We start from the raw sequence: 19,974 nt of genomic DNA on the forward strand, positions 1-19,974 counted from the left end.
ATAAAATCCAATCCCAATTTGGTTTTATAAAATAAATTACAACTTCATAAACTAGAAATACCTATTTTAAAACATGTTTATATCATTTTAATATGTAGCATGGAGTTTTATTTGACAGCTCCTTACTACAGAAACATGTTATCTTGTCAACTAATTGCAGAAAAATTTAAATAATGTGACTTACTTTCAATAATTTTAGAAATGTCTTGCAACTTTAAAATATTTAATAGAAATTACACTTACATTTGACTTTCGTTGAAATTGTAAATATTTGTTTAGAGGCCTGAGAAGTAGAAATGGTGCACATTTCTGTAGAAATACAAATTTTACTTATAAATTACGCTTTTTATTTCATAAAAGTTTTCTAGTCGAAAGAGGATAGTTTTAAAATCAAATTTATGTTTTTGTAGATAATCACACTACTTAAACATTTAAATTGGCCAATTTTGTGGTGAAATCTTAGTACACTTCAACTAAAAATGAAACCTTAATGAAAATGTAAAGTCCAAATATAGAGCATTGATAAAATAAAGACAACACAGGCAAAAAAGAAGGATATTCCATACTCGTGGGTTGTGAGAATAATAATTGTTAAAAGGTACATACTACCCAAAGCAGTCTGCAGATTTAATGCAATCCCTATTTTGATACCAACAGCATTTTTCACAGAACTAGAACAAATAATCCTAAATTTGTATGGAACCACAAAAGACCCCGAATAGCCAAAGCAATCTTGAAAAAGAAAAACAAAGCTTGGAGGTATCACAATTCTGGATTTCAAGTTATACTACAGAGCTATGGTAATCAAAACAGTATGGTACTGGCACAAAGATAGACACACGGATCAGTGGAATAGGATAGAAAGCCCAGAAACAAACCCATGTTTATATGATTAATTAATCTTTACCAAAAGAGGCAAGAATATGCAATGGGAAAAAGATCTCTTTAACAAAAGGTGGGAAAACTGGATGGACAGCCACATGCAAAAGAATGAAATTGGACCATTTTCTTATACCATACAGAAAAATAAACTCAAAATGCATTAAAGACCTAAATGTGAGATCTGAAACCATAAAAATCCTAGAAGAGAGCGCGGGCAGTAATTTCTCTGACATTGGCCATAGCAACATTTTTCTAGATAGTTCTCTGGAGGTAAGGGAAATAAAAGCAAAGAATTAAACCCAAATTCTGTTTTATTGAAGAAAAGATATTCGATTTCATGCTAGTGATAAAATAGATAATGTTAACTCTCGTTAACAACATGAAGGTAAGATTGTGATATTGAGCCTGCCATGAAATTGAGCCTAATTGCTTTTTTTTTTTAAATTAGTTTGCAGGTCGAAGTAAGAAGGAAACTAAATACTCTCTTAAGGCAGTCGAAGACATGTTGGAAACACTGCAGATCACCCAGTCTTAAGGTTTCAAACTCTTTCACGTTACATTTCACAACTGCACAATTGAACTTAATGGCCTGTGACTTATTTACTAAATGCCTAGTGCTATTTATATACTAATCTTTTGTTAAGAGGGCAATTGTAAAGAATGTTTATATAAACCTAAAAATGCCTTTTATTGCTAAGCAGGAAGATGGAGAAAGTCCCCGGAAGAGAGATTTAACAAGATTCATATTGACTGTACATCATTCTCTTCATATCACACATAAATAACTTCTTTTAAACCACAACCTGATGTAGAAATCCCATAAATAAATCATGTGATTTATTAAACTTGCATATGAAGATTCTAGATTCTTTTTGTTATACTTAAATAGTGAATATGTTGTTTTAGAATTCAGTTTCTAATTAACTCCTTTTTATTTGTGATAAATACATAGCATGCATTGCTGACAAGCAAAATGTTGGCAAATTTATATTGATTCTATTTACAGTGTCAGGTTGGATTTTGCTATGCATTCCAGTAGGCTATTGTTTTATGTGCTATAATGTTATTCTGATAAATCTTGCTTACTAATGTTCAGTAATACGTCTGTAAAATTTTTGTTTTGCCATAGGACATAATTGAGATTTTTATCTTATAAAAAGCTTTAAGGTTCACGTATGCTATAATGCTATAACCTTTATGAAAGTTAAATTTATTGAACTTCTAAGTATTTTGCATAAAAGAATATTAAGAGAACACAGTAGGGATTAAAGAGGTTTCAGTGGCTGAGTTATTTTTACTTAGGGAAAATAGGAAAATCTAAACTATCTATTGGAGCAATATTTTTACAATTCACATATTTCATTACCTCCTTAGTAATAATAAGAACTTCTTTTTTCCTTTTTCTCTTTTCATGATAAACAACCATTATACTACCTTCAACAGTATTTTGCATGTTTCAGTGGACTAGAAAGAACTTTGAGACACAAATCAGTTTTTAAAATAGGCAACTGGTCATTTAGGGCATGTATTGTTAGTAGTAGTTTGTAATTTACATATAAAAGTTATATGTTCTATGTATTACATACATGTGTAATTACTTATATAAACATAAATAGTTAGTTTACAATAGTATACAGAGACTCCTGCATACTTGCCATTGCTGGATTTAGGCATATGGGGTTCATGGAGGACTTGACAACCTGGGAAGTCTTTAGAAGAAAACTATTGTCAATATCAGTTTTTTAATCTTTTGAATAATTTTGTTAGTATATTATTCTCCATATCTGGTCTCTTTCTTTTATTTTGCAGTTCTTTTCATTTTATTCTGCCATGAGAAATGAGCAGATGTGAAATAACTCTCCCCATATAAAGGTACTTCTTATCAACAAATCTTTGTTATCATAAGATGCACTCTTTTTGCCAGTGAATTTAGTAACTGCATTTTCAACATAATCAGCCATCTCAGATTTGTTTGCTATGAAATGCTCATATATTACTCCACTATGTTCTTACTTCAATCTCCTATTAGTCAATAGGGTAGTGTTTACTTTAGCAATTATATTTGTGTAAGATAGTGCCTTGTATAACTGTCAGCCTAAGTTTCACATTATTTTTCTAATTTTAATACCTGCTTGCCAAGAATTTTTTATGAAGTACATTATTAATGTGCAATTTGTAAACCTCAGTTTAAATGTATGGATCATCCTCTTGTGGCAGTTGTTTGCCAAGTGCTTTGAACGGCACTTTTTCCTTGTTAATGATATCTTATGTTGTTCAGGTAGGAGCAGAAATCCCTGCTCTTCTAGGAGATAAGGACCTTACCTTATGTCAGCCCTAGGATATGTATCATGATTGATCCAAAACAAGGTGGTTTCATTTCTTATGATCTGTGAGACGCCAAGGCAGAACTTTTTTCAGTGAAGGAGATATTCTGTATTTGTGCTGTCCAATATGGTAGCCACTAACTGTAGCTATTGAGCACTTGAAATATGGTCAGTAGAACTGAGACATTGAATTTTTAATTTAATTTAATTTTAATTTTAATAGCTGCATGTGACTCATGGCCACCATAGTGGGTAGTACAAATATCTAAAGTGTGGGCATATGACCTATTTAAGGCTAATAAAAGGGTCTATGGGACTTTTTTGGGAAGGGTCTTCCTTTCAAATTAAAAAGTCAGAGCTTTGTGAAGTGAGGCTTTTTGCCTCTCTCTACTTCAGGCCATGAGTGTCAACAACATGCCTAGAGGTACAACAGCCATCTTACAACTACGAAACAATAAATAGGAAAATGAAAGCTACTTTTCAGAGATGGCTTTGTAGAAAGATTAGAGGGAGCCTCGTCCCTGATGGCTTGTTGAACACCTGAACCAACATGAGCACTTGCCAACCTCTGCACTTATTACATGAGAAAAATAAACTCATGATTAAGACATTGTTTGGATTTTCTGTTATTTTTGCCATGTATGTTTCTGACTAATATATCCATCAGCTTTTTTTTCTTTTTGTATGCAAAACTCTTATTTTGGCTGGGAATGGTGTTTCAGAATGTAATGATTTAAAGTTAAGGCGACAAGTACATATAAAAAAAAAAGTAGTATCTTGTTGCAACTCAGTACACACTATTTAAGCCAATCTTAACGATAGGATAATATTGACTTGGGAGCAGAGGAGGATGTAGAAAAGATAGAAATGGAAGACCGGTGTTTCAGTATGCTGGGAGCATATAATTTTTATTGGTAAATATTTCAAAGAATCTTTTTTTTTTTTTTTCTGATGCCACAATCCATTTATTCTCAAAGTAACTTTATTTTACTTTATTTCATAGAACTGTAGGATTTTGGAAGGGACTTTAAAGATGAATTAGTTATATTCCATTTTAGGATGAGAATCAAGGTTCTGAGAAATTAAGCTCTTCTCTGACAGAGCAGGACCAGGATATCAGGGTTTCCCAAGTCAGTGTTCTTTCTAGCATACTCTGAGGCATATGTCTATTCTGTGGTATGTTCTTCCTATTTAAAATGAGAAAAATATGAGAAAGATATATCCAAGGGTCATTGTTTATTAGCAGAGCAGGGATTAGAATTCAGATTTTCTGACCTGTAAAATAATTTTTTAGTGGAATAATAAAATCATAATTTCTTTTTAAAGTTGTAATTTCATTTTGAATTAAACTGAACTTAAACTAAATTGCCCATTTATGCTATTACTTCATGTAGTCATTTTGAGAACTATTTCAGACTATTTAGAACTACTTCAAACCTTTTTCACTTTGAGCCTCATAAGATACATCATTATCTCCCTTCTCACTCTTGACAAGTAACCTCTTGTTACAGACTGAGTTGTGTCCCCCCAGTATTCATATGTCGAAGTCCTAACCCCCCAGTACCTCTGAATGTGATTTTATTTGGAGATAGAGTCTTTAAAGTGATAATTAAGGTAAAATTAGGTCATACGGGTGGTCAGTAATCCAATGTGATTGGTATCTTTATAAGAAGAGATTAGGACACAAGTCAACAGAGAAAAACCATGGGAAGACAAAGAGAAGATGCCCATCTACAAGCCAAGGAGTGATTCCACAGAAGAAACCAACCCTCCTGACACCTTGATCTTGGACTTCTGGCCTTTAGAACTGTGATGAAATAAATTTCTGTTTTTTAAGACACCCAGTTCTCTGTGTACTTTGTTAAGGCAGCTGTAGCTAACTAATAGAGCTCTCTTATATTTCACAGAGAAAAACATACCCAGTATCAGACATTTTTGTACCTCATTTCACCTCTTTTTCTCTTGCAGCAGAAGAAAGTAGCCCTGCCCTCTTCTGAATGATTTCCCACCATTGTCCCCCTCGTTTTTTATACTTCAGTCTTACTTTAGTTTCATGAATTTGCCATACTGCCTTCTACCATAGAGCATCCTGCCTTCCCCAAAATGTCACATCATCTCTTTTCTTCACACTTGTCCTTAAACTATTTCTTTTCTTATCTCTTTCTTTCATTTCAACTAAATTCTTGTAGTTCATACTCAAATGTGCTCATTTTGTTACCTTTTAAAAGTGTCTCCCCTCATTTTCACAGTCTACCTTGAGCTACTGCTCCATTTCTGGTTTTTGTTTTTTTGTTTTGTTTTACAGCCTAATTCCTTCAGTTTTCTAAACTTGTATCTGTTCTTCCCCTCCCATTCTTCAGATTGCTCCAGTCTGGCAACCCCCACCCCCACCCACACCATATTCCTTTGAAATAGTTTAGTTCTGTGTCACCAATCTGTTGGAAGTTTTCTGTTTATAGAAACTGCGTTCTATTTATTTTATGCTGCATTAAACATTTCAGATCTGTCCATTTTGCTCCATTTTCATTGCCATCACCACCCTAGAACAAGCTATCATCACCTGACTCCTGAATTATAACAGTAGCCAGAAAGCTAGATTTCCTGCATCTTTTTTTTTTTTTAATATTTTATTTATTTATTTGACAGAGATAGAGACAGCCAGCGAGAGAGGGAACACAAGCAGGGGGAGTGGGAGAGGAAGAAGCAGGCTTCCAGCGGAGGAGCCTGATGTGGGGCTCGATCCCATAACACCGGGATCACGCTCTGAGCCGAAGGCAGACGCTTAACCACTGTGCCACCCAGGCGCCCCAAGATTTCCTGCATCTTTACTTCTCAGTCTATTGTTCTCCATTGCAGTTAGAATGTGACTAAACATCACTAATAATGCCTTTATACCCTCCCCCTCATTAAAACTCTTCAGTTGTTTCCCTTTTTTGCTCTATACATGGCCTGTGAGGTTCTATGTAGTATCAGAACCAGGAAGGATGATTCAAATTCCCTGTTGTAAACTGTCTTCCTCTACTTTCCCCTCTATTTCTGAATTTAGCCACATTTAAGTTCCATGGAGTTGTTAATGCTTTCTCTTTCTATAAACTTAATACTCATTCCCTCCATATAGACCAAAGCTTTCCTTGACTCATCTTTCAGAGGTGAGGCCCTTTTTTTTTTTCCCTACCTGTATTTTTTAAATAATGTTTTATTTTATAATACTTTGACTCACAAGAAGTTGCAAAAACAGTATGGAAGTTCCCATGTACCAACTTCTTCCTATTATCTTTTTTTTTTTTTTTTTTAAGATTTTATTTATTAGAGCCAACACAAGTGGGGGAAGGGCAGAGGGAGAAGCAGACACCTTGCTGATAAGGGAGCCTGATGTGGGGCTGGCTCCCAGGACCCTGGGATCATGACCTGAGCCAAAGGCAGATGCTTAACCCACTGAGCCACCCAGGGGCCCCTTCCTATTATCTTAGCCACAGTATATTGTCAAACCAGGAAATTGACATTACAGCAATACTGTTAACTAAGTTACTGGCCCTATTTAGATTTCACAATATTTACATGCTCTTTTTCTTTCTGTTTGTAAAATGTTATATCTTGAATTCATGTTATCACTATAAACAGAATCTAGAACCTAACATCACAAAGAAACTCATTCTTGCTACTTAATAGTTACACCTTCATCTAACCCTGATGACCAACATACACTGATCTTATCTCTATCAGTATAATGTAACCTTAAAAGTGTTACATCAATAGAATCATACAACTTATACCCCTTTGAAACTGGCTTTTCACTCAGTATATTGCCTTTTAGATCCATAAGTGTTATTGCTGTGTCAATAGTTTGTTCCTTTTTATTGCTAAATAGTATTCCATTGTATGGAGGTACCTCTGTCTGGTAATCAGTTCAGCGTGGAAAGACCTGAATTGTTTCCACAACCAAGTGGGGTTTAGTCCAGATATGCAGAGCTGTTTTAATATTTGAAATTTTGTGAATGTAATCCATTGTATTCAGAAGAAAATAAGAAAAACCACATGATCATATCAATTGATGTAAAAAAAGTATTTGACAAAAATCAACACCCGTTTATGATGAAAAAAACTAATTTAGCAATAGAAGGAAGCTTCCTTGATCTGATAAAAAAAAATCTATAAAACTTACATCCAGGGATGCCTGGGTTGCTCAGTTAGTTAAGTTTCTACCTTCGGCTCAGGTCATGATCCCAAGGTCCTGGGATCAAGTTCCACATCAGGCTCCTTGCTTAGCTGGGAACCTGCTGCTTCCTATACCTGCCACTCCCCGTGCTTGTGCTCTGTCTGTCTCTCTCAGACAAATAAATCTTAAAAAAATAAAATAAAACATCTAGCATCATCTCGATGAAAGAATACATGCTTTTTTCCTAAGATTGGGAATGAGGCAAGGTTGTGTACTCTTACCACTTCTATTCAACATAGTACTTGATATCTTTGCTGGTGCAGTAAGATTAAAAAAAAAGGGGGAATAAAAGGCATACAGATTGGAAAGGAAGAAGTAAAGCTGTCTATATTTACAGATAACCTGATGGTCTACATAGAAAATCCCAGGAAATCTCCAAAAACATCCTGAACTAATAAGTGAGTTTTACAAGATCATAGAATACAAGGTCAACAAAAATCAATCATATTTCTATATGTTAGGAATAAACATCATTTACAATTGGTCAAAAATAAAATATTAAGAAATCAAAGAAGACTTAATGGAGAGACATACCATATTCATGGATTGGAAGACAATATAGGAAAGATGTTAATTGTCTCCCAAATGGGCTATAGGTATAGTACAATTAATGTCAAAATCACAGACAGATTCTTTGTAGATAGAACTTTATAAAATTTATATGAAAAGCAAAGGAACTAGAATAGTCTAAAATTTGCAAATGAAAATAAAGTTGGAAAAATCAGACTATCAGATACTGACATATGTAGCTATAGCAATCAAAACAGTGTGGTATTGTTACTGTGTAGTTTTGTCAGAATGATAGACACATAGAGCAGTGGAACAGAATAGAGTCCAGAGCAGACCCACACCAGTATGGCCAATTACTTTTTGAGAGAGATGCATAAGCAACTCAATGAAGGAATTGGTCTGGGACAATTGAATATTCAACAAATGATGTTGAAAAAATTAGACATTCATAGCGGAAAAGGCCCTCAACCTAGACCTCCCACCTTATAAAAAAGTTAATTCAAAATGGGTTATGGATCTAGATGTAACATGTAAAACTACAAAGTATTTAAGAAAAAAAAAAAACAGGAAGAAATTTCTTTGACCTAGGATTAGGCCAGAGTTCTTCAAGTGATGGTAAGGGTACAATCTTAAAAAAAAAAAAAAAAAAGAATAAATTGAACTTTGTCAAAAATAAAAACTTGTTCTGAGAATGACCGGTTAAAAGAGATGAAAAGCCATAGACAGAAAATACTTGTAATCATCTATTCAATAAAGAACTTTAAGATTCTATAAAGAACTTTCAAAATTCAATAAAAAAGGGCAAAAGACACTTGAAGAGGCAGATATGGCAAATATGCACGTAAAAAACGTTCAACATCATTTGCTATTAATAAGGAAGTGCAAATCAAAGCTATAATGACATACCACCCACACCTACTAGAACAGCTAAAAACATACCCATAATTTTATGTGCTGATGATTGTAGGAGCAACTTGGAAATGTCAAATGTTTAGCTACTCTGGAAAAGTTTGTTGTATACTTTTGTATTATATACCTTTCATTGGGAGCATTTATCACCTTAATTATGTTTTCAGATAATTGGGTCCGTCAGTAGATTCTCTAATTATAGGAGGTCAGAGACTATGCCTATATTTGTCCACTTTTTTCATCCCAGGTTCTAGCATACCTGCACATAGTACATATTTCTTTTAATACAAAAAAAATACTGTGCACATCTTGATTTAATTTATTTAACAAATCTTACTTCTAGAAGTAGTTTAGCTTCACTTTGTTTTGTGGTAAAATAAATATAATCAGAAAGTTACCCAAAAATCTAATCTGCATGTTATATGAACAATATAAGACTGCCAATGAGATTATATATACCATATAAATAATAGAAAATACAATGATTAACAATAAAAACTGGAGCCATTCTCAATAAGCTGTAGAAATTCCCCAACTTGTAAGGATATTGCAAATGACCGAAAGAGATTAATGGGCTATTGAAAATTTTAGTTAATGGTTCTCAAATTATTTTTGAACTTGTTAGAAATACAAATTATTGAGCCTCACCCCAGTCTACTAAATAAGAGACTCAGGATTCAGTCTAGCAATTTGTGTTTTAACAAACCCATCAGGTATTCCTGAAGCCCACTAAAATTTGAAAACCATTTTTCTGTAGTTGACTCAGTTATTGGAGGACTGATTGGAAGAAGCAAGTGATTCTGTGGAGATTTGTATTATTTCCTTTGTTTTTTTAATTATATTTGTGTATAATGTTCTTTGTGTTATCTTCTCCTGCCCCCCCTTTTTTCCCATTTCATTTTGTTTTTTTGCAATTTTATTTTCCCTTGACGCCAAAATAAAGAACTGAGGCATACATGTATGTTTTGTATATTGAATGGAATATTTTTCCCTTTGTAATTTTAAAATTAGTATATATGTTGAAATATATATACATATTTTCTCAGAAGTCAAACTGAATTTATTTGATTTATAGTACTTACCCTCAATAGCTTTTTTAAAAAACTTTTTTATTAAGAGAAAGGAGATGGAAGTGGGTCAGTGGTCTTTAAAAAGAGAAATTCTGTGTATCTACACACAGATGTTCATATATATGCCTCTCTCTCTCTCTTTCTATGTATATATGTATATTTTAATTTATTTTCACACTCAATTGTAATAGCCACAATGGGGGTGTAGATGGTGTGAGCTTTGCATTATAATGGGCAGAGTAGAAAACAAGAATAATATTAAGTCCTCTGTTCTACATTCATTGTTTCTTAGTATAAAAATCCGATTAATAGAAAGATTTTGTTGCTTAAAAAGTTAAATTAGGGGGCACCTGGGTGGCTCAGTCTGTTAAGCATCTGCCTTTGGCTTAGGTCATGATCCCAGAGTCCTGGGATGGAGCCCTGTGTCAGGCTCCCTGCTCAGTGGGGAGCCTGTTTCTCCCTCTCCCTTTGCCCCCTCCCTGCTTGTGTGCGCGCTCGCTGACTCAAATAATTAATTAATTAGTAAATATCTTTATTAAAAAAGTTAAATTAGAACCATATCACAGCAAACCATTCCAGCCACCAATGAATGAATTCCAGTGGGGTCAGTTGCGTGTCTACTGTTTAAGAAAACAAGCATTATCAGAACATACCACATGCGACTCATTTCCAGGTCTTTAGGTCCTGGAAGATTTCCTCTACCTCAAAAAACTGCTGCTACCAAAACAACTTGGAGACAGTAATTTTGGCAACTAAGTCACTGATACAGAAATACCTACTTGCAGATTTCCAAGTAAAATTGAACTTTTCCAAGTATGGAATGGACACTAACTTTGAAGAAACCTGAGTTTATACCTAAGTAACTGGAGAGAGATACTACCAAGAGATCCTTTGTGAATTCAAATCTTTTATAGAGAACTTAAATATTACATGAAAACATGGATAAGAATTATTTGAATATGTGATTGTACCAGGTGAATGACCAAAAAAGATTTATAAAAAAGCATATTCTTTCAAAATCTAGGTAACAATATCTACCATAATATATCAACTCAAAATCAGTTTGAAGTTCTCCAGAGTGTTAACTATAGCCAGTAGTCTTAAGAATTGGACTCAAATGACAACTGATTTTGGATCCAATTTCACTGTGTGTTTTATGTGTCATACTTAGTATGACAGAGAGAACCAGAGACAACACAGTCCATTGGTTGATAATTCCTCAATGTAACCTCCACCCCCACTCTGACCAAAAAAATTACTGGGATAAATGACCATAATTCTTGTGAGGGGAATCAAAGTTGGGAGGTTCCAGATAAAAATGACTGAAGAAGAACTATAAAAATTGCCTTGCTACCAAGAACTTCAAATATATATGATGATTTAAGGGAACTAACAGCAGTTAGGAGATAGACATGATACCAAAGATGTGGTTGTATCATAAGTGGCACCCAAGAATCAGAACTCTGGTGCTTGCTTAAATGCAATCTTATAAATATTAGAATGAGAGGGAGTTTTAAAAAATAAGTTAAAGATGTAAAAATAATTGAATACAATATTGTTTCTCTTTCATTTTGTAGGGTACTGCTCAATATTTCATTTTTCTGCATGAGATTTCTCAAGATTTTTCTACAAGAACTATTTACTAGTCTAAATAGAATCATAATGGAGTATTTTGTGTTAATAATTATATCCTAATTTAGCTTAGTAACTTTAAATTTGCACTGAATTTTCTATTAACAGATCTCAAATGTGTGTGAGCTAATATTGGAATTCATATTTTTAGTAGTTATTGATCGGAAATGAAAAACCTTGATTTTCAATTATTTTTTTTCCTCCAACAAGCTTATAGAAGTACGCCACCTAGAGTAAATTTTACAATTTTTAAAGTACAAAACTATTGGGCTGATTTAATGTTATTTTAAACCCCAAAGTAGGCATAACTTAATCAAAATCAAACTAAATAATATAATTGTGGATTTTTTCATATACTTTGTTTTTACATGTGGCTTTTTTCTTTTCTTTTTTTTTTTTTAAGTAGGCTGCCTTCCCAATGTGGAGCCCAGCCTGGGGCTCGAACTCATGATCCTGAGATCAAGCCTGAACTGAAATCAAGAGTCGGACACTTAACTAACAGAGCCACCCAGGTGCCTCTACATATGACTTAATATTGCTGTATATAAGAATATTTTTGTTAATAGTTTCAGAAAAGCAGTTTACTTAATAAGCCCTCTTGAGATGTATGGCAAATCAAGTTCAGGAATCACACTTTTTAAAACCTGGTTCAATGACAGTAGGGCCGATTTTAATATGTTATTACCAACTAAAATAATTATGGAAATATTTGAGAGATATTATAAATAATGACTTATACGTACACAAACAGTAAAAATTAATATTGGTGTGTTCAATGAATTTTTTTACATATAATTTTAGAAGACACAGCCATTGAGTAAGATTTGATGTTAGAGGTCTGAACATACAAGTAGGTAAGGTTTTTCAAATGCTAATAAAATGTGAGTGGAAAGAACCTTTTATTTGGTTTCTTATGGTTTTTCAGGTGGGGCAGGAAGCATATAAAAGAACAAGTTTTAAAATTTATTCACATAACACTGTAAGATGTTGAGGCTTATAGGTTTCTTCAACTAGGCAATGTTAAAAAGCATTATTTTTTTCTTTTTTCCCCAGCTTTATTGAAATGTAAGTGACATATAACATTGTGTAAGTTTAAGGTGCATGGTGTAATGATTTGGTGCATGCAGACATTGCAAAGTGCATACCATAATAAGATTAATTAATAATCCTTCACCTCATATAATTATCATTTTGTCATTGTTATGAAGAAAACATTTAAGATTTATTCTCCTAGCAACTTTCAGGTATACAGTACATATTATATACATGCTGCATGTTAGATCCCTAGGACTTACTCATCTTATAATTCAAAGTCTGTGCCCTTTGACCAATATCTTCCCATTTTCCCCAACCTCTAGGCCTGGTAATTGTCAGTCTACTCTCTGTTTCAGTGAGTTTGACATTTTTAGATTCCACATGTAAATGAAATCATACAATATTTGTCTTTCTCTGACTTATTTCACTTAGCATAATGTCCTCAGGGTCCATCTATGTTATCACAAAAGACAGGATCTTCTTTTTTATAGCTGAATTATATATACATACCACATTTTCTTTATCCATTCATTCATCAGTGGACACTTAGGTTCTTTCCATGTCTTGGCTATTATGACTAATGCTGCAGTGAATGTGGGAGTGCAAATATCTCTTCAAGATAGTAATTTCATTTCTTTTGGATATATACTCAGAAGTAGAATTGATGGATCATATAGTTCTATTTTTAATTTTTAAAGGGATCTCCATGTTGTTTTCCATAATGGCTGTACCAATTTACATTTCTGCCGGTAGGACACTAGGGTTCCTGTTCTGCCACATCATCTCCAGCATTTATTATTTCTGGTATTTTGATGATAGCCATTCTAACAGGTATAAGGTGGTATCTCACTGTGGTTTTGCTTTGCATTTCCCTGATGATTAGTGATATTGAGCACCTTTTCATGTACTTGGTGGCCATAGGTATGTCTTCTTTAGGAAAATTCAAATTCTTTGCCCATTTTTAATTTTAAAAAATTTTTTTGCTATTGAGTTGTATGAGGTACCTATATAATTTAGGTATAAACCCCTTATCAGATAAATGGTTTACAAATATTTTCTCTCATTTTTTAGGCTGCCTTTTTATTTTGTTGTTTTGCTGTGCAGAAGTTTTTTAGTTTGATGTAGTCTCACTTGTTGATTTTTTGCTTTTGTTGCTTGTCTCTTTGGTGTCATATCCAAAAAATTCATTGCCAATGCTGACGCCAGGGAAATTTCAGTACTTTGTTGAATAGCAGTGGTTAGAGTGGGCACCCTTGTCTTGTTCCTGATTTTAGTGGGAAAGTTTTCAGTCTTTCACTGCTGAGTATAGTGTTATATGTGTGTTTGTCAGGTATGGCCTTTATTATGTGAGGTATATTCCTTCTATACCCTACTTTTTTTTTTTAACTTTTATTTATTTATTTTTTATTATGTTAGTCACCATACAGTACTTCATTAGTTTTTGATGTAATGTTCCATGCTTCATTGTTTACATACAACACCCAGTGCTCATTGCAATACATGCCCTCCTTAATACCTATCACCATGCTAATCCATCCCCCCACTCCCCTCCCCTCTGAAACCCTCAGTTTGTTTCCCAGAGTCCATAGTATCTCATGATTCGTCTCCCCCTCTGATTTCAGCCCCTTCATTTCCCCTTCCTTCTTCTAATGTCCTCCATGCTATTCCTTATGTTCCACATATAAGTGAAACCATATGATAATTGTCTTTCTCTGCTTGACTTATTTCACTTAGCATAATCCCCTCCAGTTCCATCCATGTTGATGCAAATGGTGGGTATTCATCCTTTCTGAAGGCTGAGTGATATTCCGTTGTATATATGGATCACATCTTCTTTATCCATTCGTCTGTTGAAGGGCATCTTGGCACCTTCCACAGTTTGGCTATTGTGGACATTGCTGCTATGAACATTGGGGTGCATGTGCCCCTTCTTTTCACTACCTTTGTATCTTTGGGGTAAATACCTAGTAGTGCAATTGCTGGGTCATAGGGTAACTCTATTTTTAACTTTTTGAGGAACCTCCATACTGTTTTCCAGAGTGGCTGCACCAGTTTGCATTCCCACCAACAGTGTAGGAGGGTAACCCCTTTCTCCACATCCTCTCCAAAATTTGTAGTTTCCTGCCTTGTTAATTTTGGCCATTCTAATTGGTGTAAGGTGGTATCTCAATGTGGTTTTGATACCTTACTTGTTGAGAGTTTTTATCATGAAAGAATTTTGATTTTTGTTCAGTGCTTTTTGTCTGCGTCTATTAAGATGATCATGTGATTTTTGTCCTCTAGTACATTAATGTGGTTTATCATATTGATTGATTTGCATTTAACTATCTTTGCATTCTAGGGATAAATTCCACTTAATTATGGTATATGGTCCTTTTAACATGCTTTTGAATTCAGTTGCTAGTATTTTGCTAGTATTCATCAGGGATACTGGCCTATAGTTTTCTTTTCTTGTGGTATCCTTTTCTGGCTTTGGTATCAAAATAGTGCTGGCTTTGTAAAATGGATTTGGGTATGTTCTCTCTTCTTCAGATTTTTGGAAGAGTTTGAGAGTATCAGGATTAATTACTTAAATGTTTGCCAGAATTCACTAGTGAAGCCGTATGGTCGTGGACTTTTCTTTGTTGGGAGGTTTTTGATTACCGAGTCAATCTTCCTGCTGGTAATTGTGATCTGTTATGATTTTCTAGTCATGATTTAGTTCTAATAGGTTGTATGTTTCTAGGAATTTATCCATTTCTTCTAGGTTGTCCCATTTGTTAGTGTATGATTGTCCATGGTAGTCTCTTATGATTCTTTGTATTTCTCTGGTGTCAGTTGTAATGTCTCTTCTTTCATTTATGGTTTTATTTACTTGAGTCCTTTTCTTCTTGGTAAGTCTGCGTACAGGTTTGTGAATTTTGTTTGTCTTTTCACAAAACCAACTCTTCATTTTGTTGATCTTTTTGATTGTTTTTCTATTCTGTCTTTTTTTTTTTTTTTTTTTCAGAGAGAGAGCACGTGTGTGCACATGAGTCATGGGGAGGGTCAGAGGGAGAAGGAGAGACTCGGGGTTGATCTCACCATCCTGAGATCATGACCTTAGCTGAAATCAAGAGTCAGACACTTAACTGATTGAACCACCCAGGTGCCCCTGTTTTTCTATTCTCTTATTTCATTTCTCTATTTCTATATTCTCTATTATATTTCTCTATTGATCTTCCATTTCTGTACATCTTTGTTATCTTCTTACTTCTGCTAACTTTGGGCTTAGTTTTATAACTACTTTTTCTAGTTTTATTTATTTATTTTACTTATTTCAGAGAGAGAACGTGCATGTGTGCATGAGTGAGGGGGAGGGGCAGAGGGAGACTCCCGCCTAACAGAGCCTGATGTGGGGCTGGATTCCAGGACCCTGGGATCATGACCTGAGCTGAAGGCAGATGCTTAACCGCCTGAGCCACCCAGGCGCTTGCCCCCTTTTTCTAGTTCCTTAAGGTGTAAAGTTAAGCTCCTTTTAGCACTGCTTTTTCTGCGTCTCATACATTTTGGTAGGTTGTGTTCCCAATATCATTTGTTTCAAAATATTTTCTAGTTTCTCTTTGATTTTATCTTTGACTCATTGGTTATTCAGGAGTGTGTTTAATTTTCATGTATTTGTGAATTTTCCAGCTTTTCTCCTGTTCCTTATTTCTAGTGTCATATTATTGTATTTGGAAGGAATTCTTGGTATGATTTCAATCTTCTAAATTTGCTAAGATTTGTTTTATGACCTAACATATAGGTCTAGTCTGGAGAATGTTTCATGTGCACCTGAGAACAATATGTGTTCTGCTGTTGTTGAATGGAATGTATATTTCTGTTATGTTGTTTTGGTCTGAAGTACGACTGAAGTTAAGTGTTTCCTTACTAATATTTTGCATGGTCTACCCATTGTTGAAAGTGGGATATTGAAGTTCCCTATTATTATGTGTTCTTGTTTATTATAACCTTCAGATCTGTTAGTAGTTGCTTATATTTAGGTACTCTGATGTGGGGTACATATATATATTTGTAATTGTATATTTTTGATGAATTAATCCTTTTATCATAATACAATAACCTTCTTGGTTTCCTGTTACATTTTTTGACTTGAGGTCTGTTTTGTCTGATATAAATGTAGGTACACCTGCTCTTTTTTGGATTCCATTTGCATGACATATCTTTTTCTGTCCTTTCACTTTGAGCCTCTGTATGTTCTTGAAGTTGAATTGTGTCTCTTATAGGAATCCTATAGTTGGGTCTTGTTTTTTTTTTTTAAATAATTTAGCCACCCTATGCTTTTTGTTTGGAAAATTTAATTCATTTACATTTAAAGAAATTATAGATAGCTGAGGACTTACTATTGCCACCTTTTTAAAATTGTTTTCTGGCTCTTTTGTAGTTCCTTTGTTTCTTTCTTCTCTTGTCGTCTTCCTTCACGAATTAATGATTTTCCATAGTGGTGTCCTTTGATTCCCTTCTTTTTATGTTATATGTATCTACTATAGGTTTTTGTTTTATGCTTATCCTCAGGCTTACATAAAACATCTTGTAGATATAAGTCTATTTTAAGCTGATAGCAACTTAACTTAGGTTGTATATAAAAACTCTACCCTTTTCCTTCTTCCTCTCACATATATTTTTTAAGTCACAATTTATATCTTTTTATACTGTGTATCTATGAACAAATTTTTTGTACCTACAGCTATATTTAATACTTTTTTCTTTAACATATATCATAGACTTAAGTGGTTACCACAACAGCATATTACAGTATTAGAATGTTTCAAATCTGACTATAAACTTATCTTTACCAGTTTATTATATATTTTCATGTGTTTTCATATTACTAAGTAGTGTCCTTTTGTTTCAGCTAGAAGAACACCTTTCAGTTTTTCTTAGAAGGCAGTTCTGGTGGTGATGAGTCCCCACAGCTTTGGTTTCTTGGGAAGGTGTTTATCTAGCCTTCATCTCTAAAGGACAACTTTGCCAGGTAACGTATTCTTTGTTGGCAGTTTTTACCTTTCAGCACTTTGAATATATCATTCACATTCTCCAGGCCTGCAAGTTCTCTGCTGAGAAAACCACTGATAGCCTAATAGGGATTCCCTTGTGTGAGGGAAATTATTTCCCTCCTATGCTTTAAAAATTCTCTTTGTTTTTGATTTTTGACAGTTTTATTATGATGTATCTTGAGAGGATTGTTTTGGATTGAAATTTGGGGAGACCTATTAGCTTCATGAATTTTCATTGCTAAATCTGCCCCCAGTTTTGGGAAGTTCTCAGACATTATTTCTTTACATAAACATTCTCCTCCTTCTCCCGCTCTTTTCTCCTTTGGGACTTCATTGATGTATAAATTGTTTCCCTTAATGGTATTTCATGATATTGTAGGCTTTCTTCATCCTTTTTCATTTTTTACTTTTCCTTATGTGACTGGATAATTTTAAATGATCTGTCTTTGAGTTTACTCTTTATTTCTTTTGCTAGGTTGGTACAATCTCCTGTTGAAGCTTTTATAGACATCCTCAGTGCAGCTATTGTATTTTACATTTCCAAAATTCGTCTTTGATTCTTTTTTATGTTTTCTATCTCTTTGTTGAAATTTCTCATTTTGTTTTTATGTAACTTTCTTGATTTTATTAATTGTCTATATATTTTTTGTAGCTTTATGAGCATCTTTATAACAATTACTTTGAATTCCTTTTCAGGCAATTCCTGGATCTCCATTTCTTTGGCATCGTAAACTGGAAATTTACTGTGTTCCTTTGATGGTGTCATGTTTCCCTGATTCTTCATGATCCCAGTAGCCTTGCGTAAGTGTCTATAAAATTGAAGGAGTCACCCCTTCCAGACTTAATGGACTGACATTGGTAAGGAAAGACCTTTACCTGTGTTGGGGGGCATGCTGGAATGTGATATGGGAACTATTGGTTTAGGTTACCAAGTGCAGGTATATGTGGTGGCTCTGAGCCCTTTGGGGCATGATTTTCAGTGGCTCGGCCTGCTGGAGTCCATACCATCTACAACTATGTGGTCCTTGATAAGCACTGTGGGGAATCTGCATTGGCTGCAAAGGCTTCTGGTTCCTCAGCAGCACTTCTGCGTCCAGTGGCTAGGGACCAGAGCAGATAGTGGTAGTGGTTAGAGCTAGTGGTATACACACCTTTGGCTCTGGGCACCAACTGCAGGCTCCAGTGTAGTGAGAGGGGCTGGTTGCAGACACACACATAGTGTCAGGGGTCAGGGGAAGCAGCAAGGGCCAAGGCGAAGTGTGGATGCACTGGTGGCTGTGGAGGCCCTGGGTATCAGTGGGAACTCCCATGGCTGCACGGTCTTGTCTCTGCTGTACATATTGCCATGGAGGTTGGTGATGGAGGCAGGCTGGAGGTGTGCAGGAGCACAGCTGGAGGAGTTACCTGAGCACCTGCATGGTGATGGGGGTCAGCTGTAGGTGTCTAGGCTGGCATCTTGCAATCCTGCAGCATTAGAGGCCCCAGCAGGGTGCCGGTGTGGATCCCAGGCTCTAGGAGGGAGAGAATGTCAAAGTGGGCAGAGGAACTCAGGTATCTGGCTTCTGTAAACATGGAAACCTATTGGGTGAAAATCAGTGAAATCTGTGGGTCAACCTATGTGACAGTGGCAGAAACTCCCAGGGTCCTTTGCAGAGGAGGTCACAAGGAGCCATGGTCACTCCCACTGTCTGGCTGATAGTCCCTGTCCTTCTTCCTTGTTTCTTGCCATAGCTCTACATTTCAGCTTTGCCGGAGTCTCAGTGGGGTAAAGCTGAAGTGGATTTTTCATACAGTGCCCTGAAAAGTTGGCGAAGCTGATCACTCACCCTGTTCTCCCTTTCCCAGTGAGGGAAACTTATCTAGTTGATAAGTTCCCTTTTGGCAAGGAGCAGTGCAAGCCTGAGGAGATGAGGCAGGCAAAATGAAGTTGTTTTTTCTTTCCTTTTTGTGTAGCTATTCTCAAGTTTTTTATTCTATTATGGTTGCTAAATTTCTGAAGTAGATTCGTGAGCTCTCCCAAAGCTGATTTTTTTTCATGAACAGCTGCCTAATTGTTGATCTTTGTGGGGAGATGGAAGCTGGGGTCTCCTACTCTGCCATCTTGGTGATGTCACTTTCCAGCATTGACATTTCACAATGAATGTGATGGGGAAAGATTTTTATAAAAATCAATGCAAAATATTTTAGATTTAAAACCAAAGCTGTTTGGAGAGATCATGAACCTCTATCTTATCTCAGCTCTAAACGATCCTTTCCTAGTTTTTGTATCTTGATATATGATGCTTGAAATTTTTGCTTTGTTGAGTTCAGACTTTAGAACAATTGTGGGCAAATGATGTTTCTTATAATATCCTACAAAGGATCAGATTTTCTGGTGAAAT

At 35.0% G+C, this 19,974-nt stretch overlaps 1 protein-coding gene across 20 annotated transcripts in view; it reads left to right on the forward strand.

The window, feature by feature from the left end:
- EMC2 (ER membrane protein complex subunit 2) overlaps nucleotides 1-19,974 on the forward strand; it is a 560,958-nt gene that overhangs the window by 40,238 nt on the left and 500,746 nt on the right. For 7 of the 20 annotated variants that reach the window (XR_008957805.1, XR_008957806.1, XR_008957807.1 and 4 more), the window contains exons 11-15: nucleotides 1,331-1,418; nucleotides 2,692-2,754; nucleotides 11,947-12,055; nucleotides 17,452-17,571; nucleotides 18,290-18,394. Coding sequence is in view for 4 of the 20 variants with exons in the window: in XM_057307945.1 (XP_057163928.1) it covers nucleotides 1,331-1,417 (87 nt within the window). In the remaining 16 variants the exon portion in view is untranslated. Of the gene's footprint in view, nucleotides 1-1,330; nucleotides 5,047-11,946; nucleotides 12,056-12,596; nucleotides 12,609-17,451; nucleotides 17,572-18,289; nucleotides 18,395-19,974 lie in introns of those variants that run through there. The other 13 variants (XR_008957804.1, XR_006409108.3, XR_008957813.1 and 10 more) reach the window with 10 other exon arrangements.

The sequence above is a fragment of the Ursus arctos genome, unplaced genomic scaffold, assembly GCF_023065955.2.
Source record: "Ursus arctos isolate Adak ecotype North America unplaced genomic scaffold, UrsArc2.0 scaffold_6, whole genome shotgun sequence".
NCBI classification, from domain to species: domain Eukaryota; kingdom Metazoa; phylum Chordata; class Mammalia; order Carnivora; family Ursidae; genus Ursus; species Ursus arctos.